Source organism: Gallinula chloropus, assembly GCF_964237585.1.
Source record: "Gallinula chloropus genome assembly, chromosome: 19".
NCBI classification, from domain to species: domain Eukaryota; kingdom Metazoa; phylum Chordata; class Aves; order Gruiformes; family Rallidae; genus Gallinula; species Gallinula chloropus.
In genome coordinates this window covers 1,920,614-1,936,707 of record NC_140104.1, presented here as the reverse complement: position 1 = coordinate 1,936,707, position 16,094 = coordinate 1,920,614, and the positions used below count along the sequence as shown (strand labels likewise).

Below are 16,094 nucleotides of genomic sequence, written 5' to 3'. Positions count from 1 at the left end.
GCTTCAGCCCTGCACTTCTATTGCACGTCATGTGGGGGCACAGGAGCAAACTGAGGTGTCACAGAGGGAAAGGACCCACTCCCCCAGGGCTGCTGGGACTGGGATACTCGATTTGCTTTAGCCTGGCCTCAGCATGGGGGATATTACTTGCTTGACTTTGTGTTTGCCTTCATCCCTGTGTAGCCCTCAGCCAGCAGCACCTTTGCCAATCCTTTTCCCAGCACACAGGTCTCCAAGCAGGGACAGCCGATGAGAGGGACACGTTCCCCCATCCCTTTGCAGTACCACCCAGGGCATCACGTGCTGACAAAGCCATCCCTGGTATTTCCTCCTTCCCAACCATCAAACCCTGGCCCAGAATGTCTGCAGGCTCCCTCCTCTGCCCTCTCTCTTCCCCTGCTCCTGAGCCAGGGCTGGGCAGCATCCTCTGGGCAGGACCAGCAGCTCTCCCTGCCTGTTCGCAGCCCCGTGCGGCTCCTTGTCCCACAGCAAACAGCTTTTTCAGATTTTCTTGGCCGCTCCCTGTTTTCCACCCCTGAGCTGTAACAAGGGCTCCAAAATGTTCTTTCCATTGGGAACCAGCAGTGGAATAAACTGATCCTAATAAATGCCTGACAAATTATTTTTCCAGCGAGCAGATGAGCGGCTGGGTTTATACAGCTCTAACCTGCAGTTACCTCTCCTGAAAACCACCCCTGCTGGTTCTGCCACTGGGCAGTGGGTGAGAAGCAGCATCCAGCTTGACTGGTGTGGTCAGGGCTGCTCCTTTCCAGTGCCATTTGTGCTCCAGCAGCAAAAGAGCTGCTCTTCAGGAAGGAAAGGCCGCAGTTGGCCGCTTGCTTGGAACCAGCCACAGCAATACAGTTGTTAAATTGGTCTGCTGCTTTTAAATGCTCCCTCAGGCTTGTGAAGCAGCATCACTGGGAGAAGGGACTTGCTGCCAGTCTGGCAGCTCCTCTGCTTCCCCAACAACTGGAAACCCCTGGGGCAACAAACATTAACTTAAATTTCTTTGCCCCTTTTCTCATCCATCATCATTGTTCCCTGCTTTCATGCCCAAAGCTTCTCTGCAGCCCCTTTAAACTGTGGAAGTGCCCCAGAATATTTGTCTCCTGTGATATTTTGTTTGCAACTAGTCCTTGCCCCATTTAGTGTGGCACGAAGAGCAAACCCAAGCACTTACTGCCAAGCCCAAGGCTTTAACTGGGCTTTTTCTCCCTCTTTACTGAAAATTTTTATAAGGGATGTGTAGGAGAAGCTAAGCATTATTTGAACATTATTTGGGGGGGTTGTTTTCTCCCTGCAGCCTGAAGGATGAGCAGCCAGTGCAGTGTGGGCAGTACGACGGGCTGGTGGAGCTGGCCACCATCTGTGCCCTCTGCAACGACTCCTCGCTGGACTACAATGAGGTGCAGGGGGGCTGGGGTGGTGTTGGGGACTGGTGATGCTTTTCCCTGCACTGTGGGGCAAAGCCAGAGGGTGTTTGTCCCTTGGGATCCCCATCCCTGGCTTCAGCTCAGCCCACTGATACTCTGGGAGCCCCAGAGTGGTGCTGTGGGTGACAGAATCCCTGGTGGGAGCAGCGTGTAGTGAACGTGCTCTAAAGCTGAAGCCCCTTTGTTTTTCTGCCCTCTAGTCCAAAAAAGTCTATGAGAAGGTGGGGGAAGCCACTGAAACAGCCCTGACGTGCCTGGTGGAGAAGATGAACGTCTTCAACACTGACACCAGCAAACTCTCCAAGGTGGAGCGAGCCAACGCCTGCAATTCAGTGAGTGGGGAGAGCCCCCGGTGAGCTCCGGTGCTGGGGGATGGGATGGAGAGGAGGGCTCTGGGGCAGCTGTTGCTTGAGCAATAACGGCTTGCAGTGATCTGAGGGACTGATCTGCCACAAAGATGCAATTTCCTGGCTTGCAAGGGGCTGAGCAGTTATTGGAGCAGATAATGCAGTGGCCTGGGGGGGCTGTGGCCATGGCTGTGGGGACTAACCTGGGTCCGTGTAGAGATCCCTGAGGCTCAAGCTCAGCCCAGTCCCTGCTCAGCCAGGAGACCCCTCCTCAGTGACAGCCAGAGCTCCAAAGGTAGATGAGGAGGTTTGGAGCTGTGTAGCTCTGCAGGAAATCTTTGCACCCAGCAGTTGTCCTCAGCAGTGTGAACCAAGCCCTGTTCCCCTGAGCTGTGCCTGCCCAGAGGAGGCTTGCTCTTTGGAAACATCTATTTTTGATGTGAAAATATCCTGTGCTGGCTTTCCCCTGCCCCAGCTCCCTACTGTCTCCCTGCCTTCCTGCTGAAAAGACACTTTATTTCATGTCCAGATTTAGTTGGCTTTGGTGTCATGCTGTTAAATCTTACAGAGTCTTTGCTAGCTCGAAGAAAGGGCTCTCTCCTCTGGCATTGCTTCCCCAGAGATGGCCAAGCAGGTCATAATGAACCCCCTGACTCCTTTCTGATAAGTGAGATGGAGTTTCCCAGCTGGACATCAATCCAGCAGCTCCTTTGTCATGCATGCCCATCACTGCCCTTCCACTCAGCTGGCCAGGCCCCATTCAGTCACTGGTGCTTCTGTCCTCATTCCTGTATCTGGGCAGTGACAAGATACCCATCCCTGGAGTTTCCTGGCAGTGTTTCTTCACTGCTTGTGGTTGTTGCTCCCAGTGGCTCTGTGCTTTCAAATCTCCAGTGGGATTTCAGGGTATCCACAGCAGCTGGCTGCTCCCAGGTGTCCTTGTCACTGCCCAGCAGGGACAACACTGCTTTTGTGGGCACAACTTCCCCTGCCTACGTGTAGTCACTACACTCACACCCTGCACTGGGTTTGGTCTTCAAGAGCCACTTAGTGTTTGCCTGGTATATCCATGACAGCACTGTGTTTTGCATGGGTAAACCCCCTTTGCACCTCTCTCCTCCTCCCCAGCTCCCACTCCCAGCATCCTTTTAAGTTCAAACTCGCAAGGTTTTAGCCCAAAAGGAGTTTCCTTTTCCCCCTTCACCAATTTATTTTGATTTAAGTTGCTGTTAAAGCCCTGTGCAAAAGGCTCCTTGAGTCCCCATCACAAGCAACACTCTCCTGGCAACACCAAACAATAATGCTGTAAGCAGCTGAGCCCTACAGAGCGAGGGTGGCATTGACATCCCTGCTACTATCCCTGGAAAATGCTTTGGATCAGCCCCAGATGCTCTGCTCATGGCTATTTTGGGACAAGATGTGTCCTCCCAGGAGCTGGGCTAGGCTAAGGGATGCTGGTATGGATGCACAAGAGGGGGATTGATCTGAGGGGGCCTTGCTGGGCATTTGGCTTCTTAATTAACTGGTAGGGAGAGCAGAGCCTGGTTTGTGGTGGGGAACTGGGGTGTGGGAGCTGGTCAGTGGGCACTGCTTGTGGGTCTGTGCTGGGGCAGCCCCTGTGCTGTCCTTGCCCTGTGGACCTGCAGGTATTATCTGAGGGAAGGATTGCTGCTGCTAAGCTGGTAATTAGGGTAATTAGCACATGCTGGAGTGAGCCCAATTAGAATCTCAGCTGTGGAGCTGATTAATTGGATGGGAACCAATCCAGCCACAGGCAGTGCTGGTGCTCCCACTCTCACTGACCCCTGGGGGTGCAGGATCAGGACAGACTCCTCCTCGGTACAGAGTGGGAAGGTCTCCCCCACCTCTCTGGCACACTGGGCTTTATCCCATGCTATGGCAACTGCTTGGCATGCCATGTGGGGTCTGGCACATGCTGGCATGCACTGTGGGCTGGGCAGCAGTGGTCTAGTCAGGGGGGGTTGTATTCTCCCCAGAAATGACATAGGGAAAGCTCCTTCTGCTTTTTGCACTGTCCATCCCTTCTGGCTCCCATGGTTTCCTCTCTCCTCCCATCACCAGTGCTGTGCCAGCTCAGCAGGGTTGTTAACCAAGGTGGAGAGCACTGGCTGCCTTGTCCCTGTCCTGTCCCAGCTCAGCCCCATGCTGTCCCCACAGGTGATCAAGCAGCTGATGAGGAAGGAGTGCACCCTGGAGTTCTCCCGCGACCGCAAGTCCATGTCCGTGTACTGCACACCCACCGGCCACAACTCTGCTGGCAGCAAGATGTTTGTCAAGGTAGGGGAGAAAAGCTCTCAGCACCTTGTAGGGTCCTCCTTCTCCATTCACTCCCCAGCAGGATTTGGCCCCTAATGCAGCGAGCAGTGGTGCTTTGCAGTTTGTCTCCTCCCTTAGCTGTCTGGGGCCCAGGAGCCAGCAGATTAAGCTGGTGTGGTTAGGGAGGACGTGAGGTTTTGTAGTATCAGTGGGGAAAAAAGGAGGTTAAAGGATATAGAGGAAGGCAGAGGTGTGTGTGTGCTGATGCTGGGCCCAGGGGAGAGCTGCCCCTGTGCAAAACTTGGGCACCTGCCTTCATTAAAGGCTTGGACCTTTTGGGCACCAGTAGTACCCAAAGGGTGATGTCCAGCTTTCCACTGTAACCAGGAATAAAACAGTATTTTAAAGGGTGTTGTTTTTCCCCAAGAGAAGAGATGTGGCAGGAATTTCCCCCCACTGACTCTGTGCAGATTTATATATTGCTGGTTCTACTGGGAGATCTCCTGGGTGGGTGAACGCTGTCCTCTGGGTCAGGTTGGAACCCTGCAGAGCCAGCTCATCTATGCCTCCAGCAGTCTGGAGCGAGGTTATTTTTAAGAGGAGCAATAAAAGGATTGCAAGTTTTATATTAAAAAGCAATGTTGGGGGTCCTTTATAAGGGATGGGGCGAGATGCTGTGATGCTAAAGGACGTTTTCCTGTATCCCAGAGGCATCACAAGCATCTGCTGAGTATTCTGCAGGCAGCACGGTTTTTTCAGCAGAGATTTACATCCCTAATCCCCTCCGGGTCCAAGGAGGGGATCTGTGGTGCCGGAGTATCTCAGACAGACTTTGTGGGAGTGAGGTGGATTCCCCACAGAGCAGATCCTGCTGTCTGTTGACCTGCCATGGGTTTGCTTTGCACCACCGTCCCCGCACAGTCGGTGGGAGGCTGCCATCTAGTGTGCTGATCCGCTGTGCCGGGGTGCGTGTGCTGGAGTTTCGGGGAGATCCTTCTCCTTTGCTCAAACTTAGTGCCCTCCCTCCCTTCGCACGTCCTTCGGTGCTGGCAAGAGATGCTGGTTCGTTCCACCACTCAGCCCTCTGCTCCTCCCCAGGGCGCCCCAGAGAGCGTGATTGAGCGCTGCACCCACGTCCGTGTGGGCACTGCCAGGGTCCCGCTGACCGCCCCGGTGCGGGAGAAGATCCTGGGCAGGATCCGGGACTGGGGCATGGGCATTGACACGCTGCGCTGCCTGGCCCTGGCCACCCACGACTCGCCTGTCTGCAGGGACACCATGCAGCTGCACGACTCTGCTGCCTTCATCCACTACGAGGTACGGCACCGGGGGCTTCCTCCAGGAGCCTTGTCCCTCCTGTATTTTCCCACAGCTTCCAGGTGACAGCTGGATTCTCTGGGGGCAGCGGGCAGTGCGGTGACTCAGCCGCTCCCCTGCAAACCCCAGTGCAGAGCTGCATGCAGCCACATTGGTCCTGAGGACAACAGCCCCATCCCACTGGGCTGCCGACCCCATGGGGACCACCAAGAGGGATGGGGAGGAGGGGAGCAAGCGAAAAGGTGTGAGGAACAGCAGAGGGGATGGGGGCATCCAGTTGCATTGGGTAGATAGGGCGCATCTGGGGGGCTGTTGGCTGGAGACCTGAAAGTTTCCTCCCCTGGGGGAATCCCTGTGCCCAGGGTGGTTTCACAGCAGAGTGGGGAGCAGCTGCATCCCTGGGGATTAACATGGGTCTGGGGTTGTCCCCTTTCCAGAACAACCTGACCTTCGTGGGCTGTGTAGGGATGCTGGACCCTCCCCGCAAGGAGGTGACCTCCTCCATCGAGATGTGCCGCAAGGCCGGCATCCGCGTCATCATGATCACCGGTGACAACAAGGGCACGGCAGTGGCCATCTGCCGCCGCATCGGCATCTTCTCGGAGAGCGAGGACGTGTCTGGCAAAGCCTACACGGGCCGGGAGTTCGATGAGCTGCCCCCCGAGGTGCAGCGGCAGGCGTGCCGCGACGCCCGCTGCTTCGCGCGCGTGGAGCCGGCGCACAAGTCCCGCATCGTCGAGTACCTCCAGTCCTTCCACGAGATCACGGCCATGGTGAGTGCCCCGGGGACACCTCACCGCCTCCTGGTGCTGCCCCCTCTCTTCTCTGCCCAGACCGGTCCCTGGCACCCTGTTAATCGCTGCTCCGTGCAGACAGGCGATGGTGTCAACGACGCCCCGGCCCTGAAGAAAGCAGAGATCGGCATCGCCATGGGGTCGGGCACAGCTGTCGCCAAGTCAGCCGCTGAGATGGTGCTTTCTGATGACAACTTCTCCACCATCGTGTCAGCCGTCGAGGAGGGCAGGGCCATTTACAACAACATGAAGCAGTTCATCCGCTATCTCATCTCTTCCAACGTTGGGGAGGTCGTTTGGTGAGAGCCCCCCACACCGGGCACCGTGCTGGGGGGGAGCGGTGATGGGGCCACACACCCTGGGGCGGGTGACCTGCAGTCCTGTCCGTGTCCCCTGCCTGCATGTGGTGCCCAAACTGTAACCCCGGGTACCAGGCAGAGCAGCTCTGCCTTGTCTCATTCCCCAGGGACAGGGGGATTTTTCTTCTGTAGCTTTAGAACCACACCACCCTTGAGGAGCTCTTTGGTTAATGCATTGCCTGTTTACGCCTGTGCCAGCGTCTGAGATGGGTGCAGATATTTGTGTGCAGGCTGTCGCCACCAGGTCGCGCTGATGCACTTTGCACCAGCTCCTGGCCAGCTCTCCCTGTCCCTGCCAGCTCTCCCTGTCCCTGCCGGCTCCTCCCAGCCAACCAGTGATACAGGCACATCCTTGGGATCACTTGGGCATCCTTTGTCCTTGTGTTTGTGCTGGGAACAGGAGCATGCGTGCCCATGGGGACATCAAATGGTTGGGTTTCAAATGCAAAGCAAATTTTAGGAGCAACATGACCAAATTTTAGCTGCAAAAATTCAGTCCTGGACTTCAGGTTCCTGACTCAGGGGCTGTGGCTTCATCTGCAGGGCTTTGGGTGAATATTCAGTTGGGGGTATTGGGATCCAGGGTGCCTGCTCGCTCTCCCCTTGTACCACATGAGCACTTTCTCTGGCTGCTCAGAGTTCATCTAATTCAGCATCTCTTGTTTTCTTCTGCACAGCATCTTCCTGACAGCCATCCTGGGCTTGCCCGAGGCTCTCATCCCCGTGCAGCTGCTGTGGGTGAACCTGGTGACTGATGGGCTGCCAGCCACTGCGCTGGGCTTCAACCCCCCTGACCTGGACATCATGGACAAGCTGCCCCGCAACCCCAAGGAGCCCCTCATCAGCGGCTGGCTCTTCTTCCGCTACCTGGCCATCGGAGGTGAGACCCTACCAGCACCAGGGGGCAGAGGACAAGGACAGGCTGGGGGTTAGGGGACCCCTTGCTGGGTGCTGGAGGTAACAGTGTCTTTCTTGGCTGCAGTGTACGTGGGCCTGGCCACAGTGGGTGCAGCGACCTGGTGGTTTTTGTACGACGCGGAGGGACCGCAGGTCTCCTTCCATCAGCTGGTGAGTTGGGAGGGGAATGGGCTGACATGTTGAGCAGGCAGTTGAAGGCATGTGGATTCAGACAATAGGGTCTTTCCTCATGTGGATTCGGGCAATAGGGTCTTTCCTCTGCCTTTCTTCTGTGGTTATTGTGGTGCTCCCAAATTCCTGGTGGGGAAGTCATTAATTGAAAATGAAAAGCAAATTCTGTCACCTTTGTGTTTCCAGTCCTGCTTCTGCCAGAAACTGACTGGATCTAAAGAAGTTCAGAGTAGTTCCTGTACCTGATCCTACACTGAAAGGGATCAATTTATACATTACTGGAGGTCTGAACAAGGTGGTGGAAAACAACATACCCCAATATCCTGTACAATGGAAGATGTAGTTTTCATGGAGACACACATGTGCTCAAGCACCTTATTAACTGCATGTGAAAACACCTAAGCCACTGTCCAGCTGTAACCCCAAAGCCAATCACAGCAGAAGTTGCATCACTTCACACAGGTTTATCAGTTGCTCTGAACTGGGGGATGTTTAACAGCACCCCAAATAATCAAGGCTCACCATGTGGCCCCCAACCAGTCGCCCTCTTCTGCCTCTTCCCTGCTGCTCTGTCATGTATTTACAAGCAGTTTCCTCTGCCAACAGAGGAACTTCATGAGATGCACCGAGGACAACCCCATCTTTGAAGGAATCGACTGTGAGATCTTTGAATCCCGATACCCAACCACGATGGCTCTGTCTGTGCTGGTGACAATTGAAATGTGTAACGCCCTGAACAGGTAGGCTGGCCACAGAATTGCTCTGTGTGCTCAGTGTGTGACTGACTGTAGGGCCTCTTTGAGTGTACTTTGGTGGGTAGAGAACTTTGCTTTGACTCAGCAAAGCCATTTGCAGTGTTCTCACAGTGGACCGCTGGGCTCCCTGTAAATCAGCTTCCCCAAGACAGTGTGCTGCTGTCGGTAGCAGTGGAGAAGGGACTGGACCTGCATCCATTAGCAGTCTGGCTGTGTTAGCTCTGATCCTGGTCCATGTGTGGCTGGTTGTGTTGAGATGGGTGTCTGAATCCAAGCTGTGGTGAAGCCTGAAGCTGAACAGCCTGGAAGAGCAGGGTCTATAGCCTGGCCTTGGAGAGGAGTGGGAGGGCCCCGCTTGGGCAGGCGTGCAGAGCAGGAGGTTACTGGGGCTAACACTGTCCCTCCACTTTTTCAGTGTCTCTGAGAACCAGTCGCTGCTGCGGATGCCCCCATGGCTCAACATCTGGCTGCTGGGGGCCATCATCATGTCCATGGCTCTGCACTTCCTCATCCTCTACGTCAAGCCCATGCCTGTGAGTGTCCTGTGCCACCTCCACGTGTAGCTCAGGGGGGCTTCTGCTGTGGGTGAGGACATCCCTGCAGCAGTCTTTGGGTCTAGAAAGTTCTGGCATGGTTGTCCCCAGGACGTGCCCTCAGGACAAGGTCCTGTGACTTGAGGCAGTGTGGGGACCAGGAGACACCCTGCCCCAATGAGCCTTTACTTATGTCAGAAGCTCTCTGTATAGCCACACAAAAGGCTATGGATATCTCAGCTCCTTTTGGAGGCATTGCCTCCCTTTGCAGCCCAAGGCTGGTGGTGCCTTGATTGGTGCTTGAGGACACTAAGGTCAAGTGGTTATGCTGTCCTTTGTCCCCTGCTAAGTGCTTGTGCCTCACTTTCCTCCGGCAGGAGAGATGGAGAGAGTAATTTTTGACTGATCTTGACCACAAGCCACCTTGGGATCATGACAGACCTTGAAGAAATCCCATTCTTTGGGCTGTCTGGATCCTCCCTTCTTGGGAGGGATGACCCTTTCTCAACCTGTGCCATACAACAAACCAACCTTTAAAACAAACAAATCCCACCTCCTTCCCTACTGACAGGTCCAATCCTTTCCACCTTGCAGCTCATCTTCCAGGTAACACCCCTGAGCTGGCCACAGTGGGTGGTTGTGATGAAAATCTCCCTGCCTGTTATCCTGCTGGACGAAGGACTCAAGTACCTTTCCCGCAACCACCTGGACGGTGAGCATGGGGTGATGTTTGCTCCGTGGTGCTCTGCTTGGGGTTTGTGGTGGCTTCACAGGCACCTCACTCACCTCCTTTGCTTGCATGGTGTCTGCACCTGCATGTTCATCCACCTTCACTTACAGAAAGGGACTCTTTCTCCTACCCCCATCCTTCCTGAGTGCCACGCCAGGCAGAGCAGCCGGTACTTACATCTGCTTCAAATCCTCCCTTAGGAGCTGGAGCACTGGCTAAACCTGCCACGTGTGTTTATCCAACTCCTCTTGAACCTCAGGGAACTGCTTCCCTTCTCTTATCACAGAATCACAAGGTTGGAAAAGGCCTTTAAGATCATAAAGTCCAACCTTTCCTGTCCTATATCCCTAAGTACCTCACCTGCCCCTTTTTTAAACACATCCTGGGATGGTGACTCAGCCCCTCCCTGGGCAGCCTGTTCCAGGCAAAAGCAGAACAAACTGAGTACTGGTTTCTAACAGGAACCCTTCCTTTCCCTCCCCCCCCCCCCCCCCCTCAATCTTCCACCCCTATATGTCCATCCTTGTATTTGCTACTTGTGCATTAAGATCAAATGAGAGCTGAACACCTTATAAACTGGTTTTAATGGGGCTGCCCTTGGCCAGCACCTCTCAGGATCCAGCACATGTGGGGGAGCAGCAGCTCCTGTGACACTGGGGCAGCGATTCCCATGAGCTCCTGGGCTGTGGGCTGTAAATCCCAGCGTGTGCTTAGGCAGCCCTCCAAAGAGATGATGTCACCTTTTCTTTCCTCTCTTGTGAAAGATGGTGCTGTGGGTGATGTGTGGGCTCTGAGCTAAACCTGCAGCCTGTCCTGGCAGCAGCTGTGGGGTCTGTGGCTGCCCAGGGGGGCTGTGCCTCCCACAGGGCTGGCCCCTCTCCAGCAGCACGGGTTGGATTCATTTGATGGGGGGTGTGTGCCCCACAGTGACAGCAGGGAGGGCAGGGAAGGCACCATCCTTGCCTGGGAAGGTGTAGTGACTGGGGGGTGGGGGCAGATGAGTGACCTGAGTGTGGGGACTGGATGTATATCACCTTGCCCAAACCTTCTTTTTCCTCTTAAATAAGCAACAAGCAGCCTAGAGAACCCCCTGCTCCTGCCTTCATCCTTTAATAACGACCCAGGAAAACTGTGTGAAGCCACCCTCATGTTTTGGGACTGAAGGCAGGTCTGTCCAGCCCCTGCAGGCTGCCCAGAGAGGTGATGGATGCCCCATCCCTGGGGTGTCCAAGGCCAGGTTGGATGGGGCCCTGGGCAACCTTGTGTAGCTCCAGGCCTGGAGGTTGGTGTCCCTGCCTGTGGCAGGGGGTTGGAGCTCTGGGACCCTTGGGGTCCCTTCCAACCCATGCCAGTCTGTGATTGTATTTTTTGGGGCACCACAACAGCCCTGTTTGGTTTCTCATGGAGAACCATGAGAAACAAAGCTGGGAGCAGAGATGGGAAATGATTGTGAGCAGGAAATGATCACAAACTGCTTGTGCTCCCATCACCAGTCCCTGGCTCACATCACCTTTCCTCTCTGTGACAAGCTGACACATGGCCACAGTGGTGGCTCAGCAAAGCCTGGGCTGAGAAGTAGAGGTGCAGGGCTGCTTGTTTCAACTGACCAGGTAGAAATTGTTTCTAGCTTAGTTTTGTTTAACTGTTGCATCTCTCAACAGACCAGTAGGTACTTTGCATCACCCAGGCTTGTTTCATCATACAATCACAAGCCTGTAGCAGCAGTTGCATGGCGTGGCACTGGGCTGGGGCATAGGAGAGCTGGTTTAATGCCTGGCTGTTGTATCCCATGCATGCCCTCAGTCTTCACTTCACCATCTGTGATCTGGGGATGAGTCTTTCTTTCTCCCACACTTTACATTTCCCTGAGAAACTTGTTGCTGTTGGCTGAAGGGCTTTTCCTCAGCTCTGCCAGCGCAGCTCTGAGCACAGTGGGGTTTCTGGCAGGCGAATGACCCTTCTGAGTCTCATTGTACCAGCTCAGAGTGTTTCCTCTTCCTACACAGCACTCTCAACATGCTGAGCTGCCCTCATCCCCGTGGTCACAGTGCTGCTGATGCTCATGGGTCACTCTGTGTCTCACCCAGCAAGGGTTTCCCATCAGCTGTTCAGTCACGGCTGTGGGGCACAATCACGCTTAAATCATCACATTTGAAAGAGAGAATTGAAATCCTGCATCTTCCTCATCCATCTGGGCTTTGTAAAGCAAGAAACCAACACAAAAATGTCCCCAAAAGCCACGTTTCAATGTGGTGTTGTGATTTCTTTACCAGGCATTCTCAGGATGGTAAGACACACATGGAGCGGGGACCACCAGTTGAAAACCTGCAGGACTCCAGAGCAAGGGTTGGCTTTCTTCCATGTCTCATCCCTGAATTCCATATTCTGTGCTTCCTCCAGAGTCTTGCTCATGTGTGGTGGGGACCTGCTTGGATCATGTCTGGGTGAACATGGCTTGGAAAATCAGCTGATAACGGAGCCCAGGGACTCTGCACCCAGACAGGGTCTCCTTCCCCACACTGGCCTCTGTGTTTTGCTTGAAAATAAGGTCTAAAAAGCCCCAGAAGTAGCTGTTTTCATGGTGGTTTTGGCTAGGAGAACAGGTTACCATTTGGCCTCTGTGAGGTGGTGCTGGGGGATAGTCTCCAGCATGGGACCTTCTGAGGCTAAAATCTGAGGGATGGGCAAGGGTGTTCAGTTGAGGGATGCAAATGTCTGGCTGTGAGTTCTGCTGAGTCAGGGTTTGCATGGAAAACTTTCTCCTCTGATCAGATCTAGGTATGTTGTGTCTCCATTACACTGGATTTTCCTTGTTCTTGAGGCAGCAGAAAGGCAAGACTCTTTGGTTTTTGCTGTGGTCTCTGTGTTTTGCATTCTTCTCCCCACCACCCTGGTCACATCCAGGCTCTCATCCTGCATGCTGTCTGTGTATTTCTACCTTCAGCCATCTCTGGCCCCTTTGAGGTTTCAGCTCTCTCAATGTTGGGAGGCAGGGTGGCTCAGGCACAGAAGTGGAAATGCATGGCTGGGCGTGGTGTGCCCTGCAGTCAGCAATGTGATGTTCTCCAAGGCACTCTAAGGTGCCCATCATACAGACAGGACAGGTTCACCCTTGATGACCTCTTCCCCTAGTACTTTTGACATTTCCTGACCTCTCTGCATGTAAGTGCATTGCCTTCTGAGCCCATGGCGTGCCAAAGGAAGGTTTCCAGGCATCTGTGCCAACAGCATGCTGAAGGCTCTTTTCTGAGTGGTTCTCAAAGAGGTAAAAACTGTAGGGGTTGGAAGAGACCTCCAGAGATCAAGTCCAAACCTCCCCCTGCCAAAGCAGGGTCCCTAGGACAGGGCACACAGGACAGTGTCCAGACAGGGCTGGAATCTCCCCTGAGAAGGAGACTCCACACGCCCTGGGCAGCCTGTCCCAGGGCTCTGAGTGGTGCTGTGCAGCCTCCTGCCACCACAGCTGATGTGCCGGGGCGACGGCACCCTTGGGTGAACACCTCCACTGCCAGGACCTGGCCTCTTATCTGCAAGGTCGGTGTCATCTCTGGTGCTTTGACACCCTGACAAGACGAGGTGCCACCCAGGCAGCGGTGACAAGCGTGTCACACTCCCTGCCAGAGCCACTCAGGGCTCCGCGTCCTGAAATCTGCAGGCACCAGTATCTCCATGTCCCGTCACAACAAGCCTGCAGCACCGAGCAGAAGGGAGCTGCTTGTCCTCATCTCCTCCACAGTGGGGGACAGGGGCAGCCCACAAAAGCCCCCCAGTTGCCCAGGGGCTGCTGCAGCCACCCGCTGCCCCTGCGGAGGAGGCAGGCATCCCTCTCCGCGCTGCGGCAGAGAGCCGGGAGCGAGCGGCAGCGGCTGCCCTTGTAGGGTAATCTCTGTGCAGAGCTACCTTGGCTGGGCACTGGCACTGGGGCAGGAATGTGTCCCCACGGGCCAAGTCGTTCACTTGAGCTGTGGGATGCTCCGAGGGGGTGTGATGCAGCACCTCTCAGTGCCGGAATCCCTCCAGGCAGGATTTCTCAGCTCTGCTGCCTTGCTTGGTACTTTGCTTTTTATTTCCTGCTCCCTTCTGGGTGGTTTGTGCCTGTGCTGTGCTTCAGAGGTGCAAGAGCAGGGAGAAGCTCTCGGTGCTGCTGCCCTGGTGTTGCAAAGGGATGGGAGGAGTGTTGCCTGTTTGGGTTTCTCCTGGAGGTCTCAGCTGGAGCTGGAGGTGCAGTGGGGCAGACGTGGAGTTTTTGGAGTGAGAGGCTGTGGTGTTTCCCTTGCTGGGGGAAGCTGTGTGTCTCCAGCCTCACCTGTGCTGGGAAACTGTTCAGCAGGAAGTCAAAAGCAATGAGGAAAATGCCCTGAACAGCCTCAGCATTTCTGACAGGGCGCAGATCTTGTGGGAGATGAGCTAATGCTGTCCGGGTTCAGATGTGCAAGTCAGAGGACTGTGGGAACCTGGAGAACCTTGGTGGTGTGAGGCGGGATCCAGATGGGATTGGGTGGATCCCAACTACCCCATCTACCCTCCAAATAGGTCCACAGTCCCTCCTGCTGCCCTTGTTACCTGTGTGCAGAGAAGAGAGCCCAGCACTGGTGTTTGGGATTGGCATCCTCTTAAAGCAGGTGCTGGATGCTTGGCTGAGTGCAGCTCTCCCAGGAACACCCAACTCACTCTGTGCCAGGAGAATTGCCTGGAGGCCTGACAGTAACATTTTGAAGAGCATCCCCCTGTATTTAAATGCTTGTGGTCAGCACTGCAGCTGTGTCCCCTTCCTGTCCCTGCCTGCCCGACAGCTCGGCCATCCCGCTGTTGCACAACCACAGGCTGAACGAAGCGTTTGGAGAGGAAATGCTGTGGCTGGCAAATAACCGCCCGTGTGTTCAGCAAGAGGCACCCCTGCAACTAGGAGGAGATGAATTCTGACCCTTGCCATGAGATCTCATGCAGAGCAGCCACCAGCATCCCTGCTCTGCTCTGAACCCTGTGGTGCGCAGCTCACCCGGAGGGCTGCTGCCGCAGTTGATTTGATCTCAGGATGTGAGGGTTGGTCTCTCCAGCCAGCACTAGAAAGAAATTTTGGCAGAAGTTGCAAAAAGGTTTTTTCCTTTCTCTCCTGTTGTTATTTATTAGTTCCCCTGGCAGCTTGCTGGCAGCAGGGCTGGCAGCGGGCGCGGAGCCTCGCTGATAACCCCGGGCAGCACTGCTATTTATCAAGAGCACAGTAACAGCAGTGCTCTGAGACACATGCCTGGTGATGTGTTCAGTGATGACAGATAGAGAAATAGGGTTGAGACATTCATGATAAGTGATTTTTTTTGTGTCTCTTCTCAGAGTGTGGTGCCTTTTTTACAGAAAAAAGGTCCTGTTCTGGGCAGACTGAGCTGCCCCAGGCTGGGGAGTAGCTAGTGCCTTGGGGATGCTGCCACTGTCTCCTTGAAAATCAGGGATTTAGTTGGTGTGTGTCGGGCTGTGATGCTCGTGCTGCATGCTGTAGCTGTTTTTCAGGCCATGTGTTGCTGATTTCCTTCCACTCTGACTCCATCCATCAGTAGGGTGGGAGAGAAGGGCAGCCCTGGGGCTGGGGCAGCCACTGCAGTGCACAGATCGGTCACTGCTAGTTGTCCTGGAGGTGTATGTGGATGTAAATATATGTGTGTGTGTATGTGTAGTGTGTGTAAGTGGTGTCAGCCCATGGGGTAGCATTGATCCCTCTGGCTGTGGTGGGGACAGGCCTTTGGGATGGGCAGTGGGATGCAGTGAGTGTCCTCTGTGCTGGTGAACTTTCCCTGGGTGTTCCCTGATGCTCCAATCAGGGGCAATAACAAGGAATCCCTGCCTGCTCATCTCCCCACGGTTCCTTCCTGCACAGCTCCCACCCATCTCCTACCTCCTGCAGGCTGAGCCTGCCAGCCCTTCCTCTCCTGGGGACCAGCCTCCTCCTCCTCCTCCTCGAGGAGCATGAGCTGCTGCGGCCGCAGCCAGGCCAGCTCTGTGCAGACAGGATCCCAGGTCCCTTCTGGGATCAACCCAAGAGCAAACCACTCTTGCTAACAAAACCAGAGAGCTGCTGTGCCTTGGAACCCTTACCAATACCTGTTCTCTTCTTTCCCCTTGGTTGCAGGAGAGGAGGACAAGAAGTGAACGACTCGAAGGGACCGCTCCTGGCTAAAGGATCCCCGACCTGTGACTCGGACTGAAGCCTGCATGCATGCCCGTCGCTAGCAGCCAGCAGGACATGCATGTGTCCCACTATCAGAGAAATGCGGGTGAATCGTTGGCAAGACAACTCCTGACTTAGTTTTGTTCTGTAGCTTTTCCTCTTCCTGTACATAGAGTGCGAGTGCTGGACGGCTGGCGGAGGGTTTGGGGATGGAGCTGTGTGGACCCGGCTCATCCTCATGCGGTTCCTTGGAGATTTAGTCCTGCAAAATTTGAGACCCTCTTCCCAATTTTCACC

General features: G+C 54.8%; 1 protein-coding gene across 1 annotated transcript in view; it reads left to right on the top strand.

The window, feature by feature from the left end:
- Positions 1–15,834, top strand: part of ATP2A3 (ATPase sarcoplasmic/endoplasmic reticulum Ca2+ transporting 3) — a gene marked incomplete at both ends in the record, with an annotated part of 52,113 nt that extends 36,279 nt beyond the window's left edge. The window contains 13 exons of the mRNA XM_084273221.1: positions 1,307–1,409; positions 1,637–1,768; positions 3,962–4,081; positions 5,159–5,377; positions 5,815–6,150; positions 6,250–6,470; positions 7,208–7,410; positions 7,513–7,598; positions 8,226–8,359; positions 8,790–8,907; positions 9,502–9,619; positions 11,911–11,983; positions 15,759–15,834. Coding sequence (XP_084129347.1) covers positions 1,307–1,409; positions 1,637–1,768; positions 3,962–4,081; positions 5,159–5,377; positions 5,815–6,150; positions 6,250–6,470; positions 7,208–7,410; positions 7,513–7,598; positions 8,226–8,359; positions 8,790–8,907; positions 9,502–9,619; positions 11,911–11,983; positions 15,759–15,834 — 1,939 coding nt within the window. The remainder of the gene's footprint in view (positions 1–1,306; positions 1,410–1,636; positions 1,769–3,961; positions 4,082–5,158; positions 5,378–5,814; positions 6,151–6,249; positions 6,471–7,207; positions 7,411–7,512; positions 7,599–8,225; positions 8,360–8,789; positions 8,908–9,501; positions 9,620–11,910; positions 11,984–15,758) is intronic.
- Between the last annotated feature and the right edge of the window lie 260 nt (positions 15,835–16,094).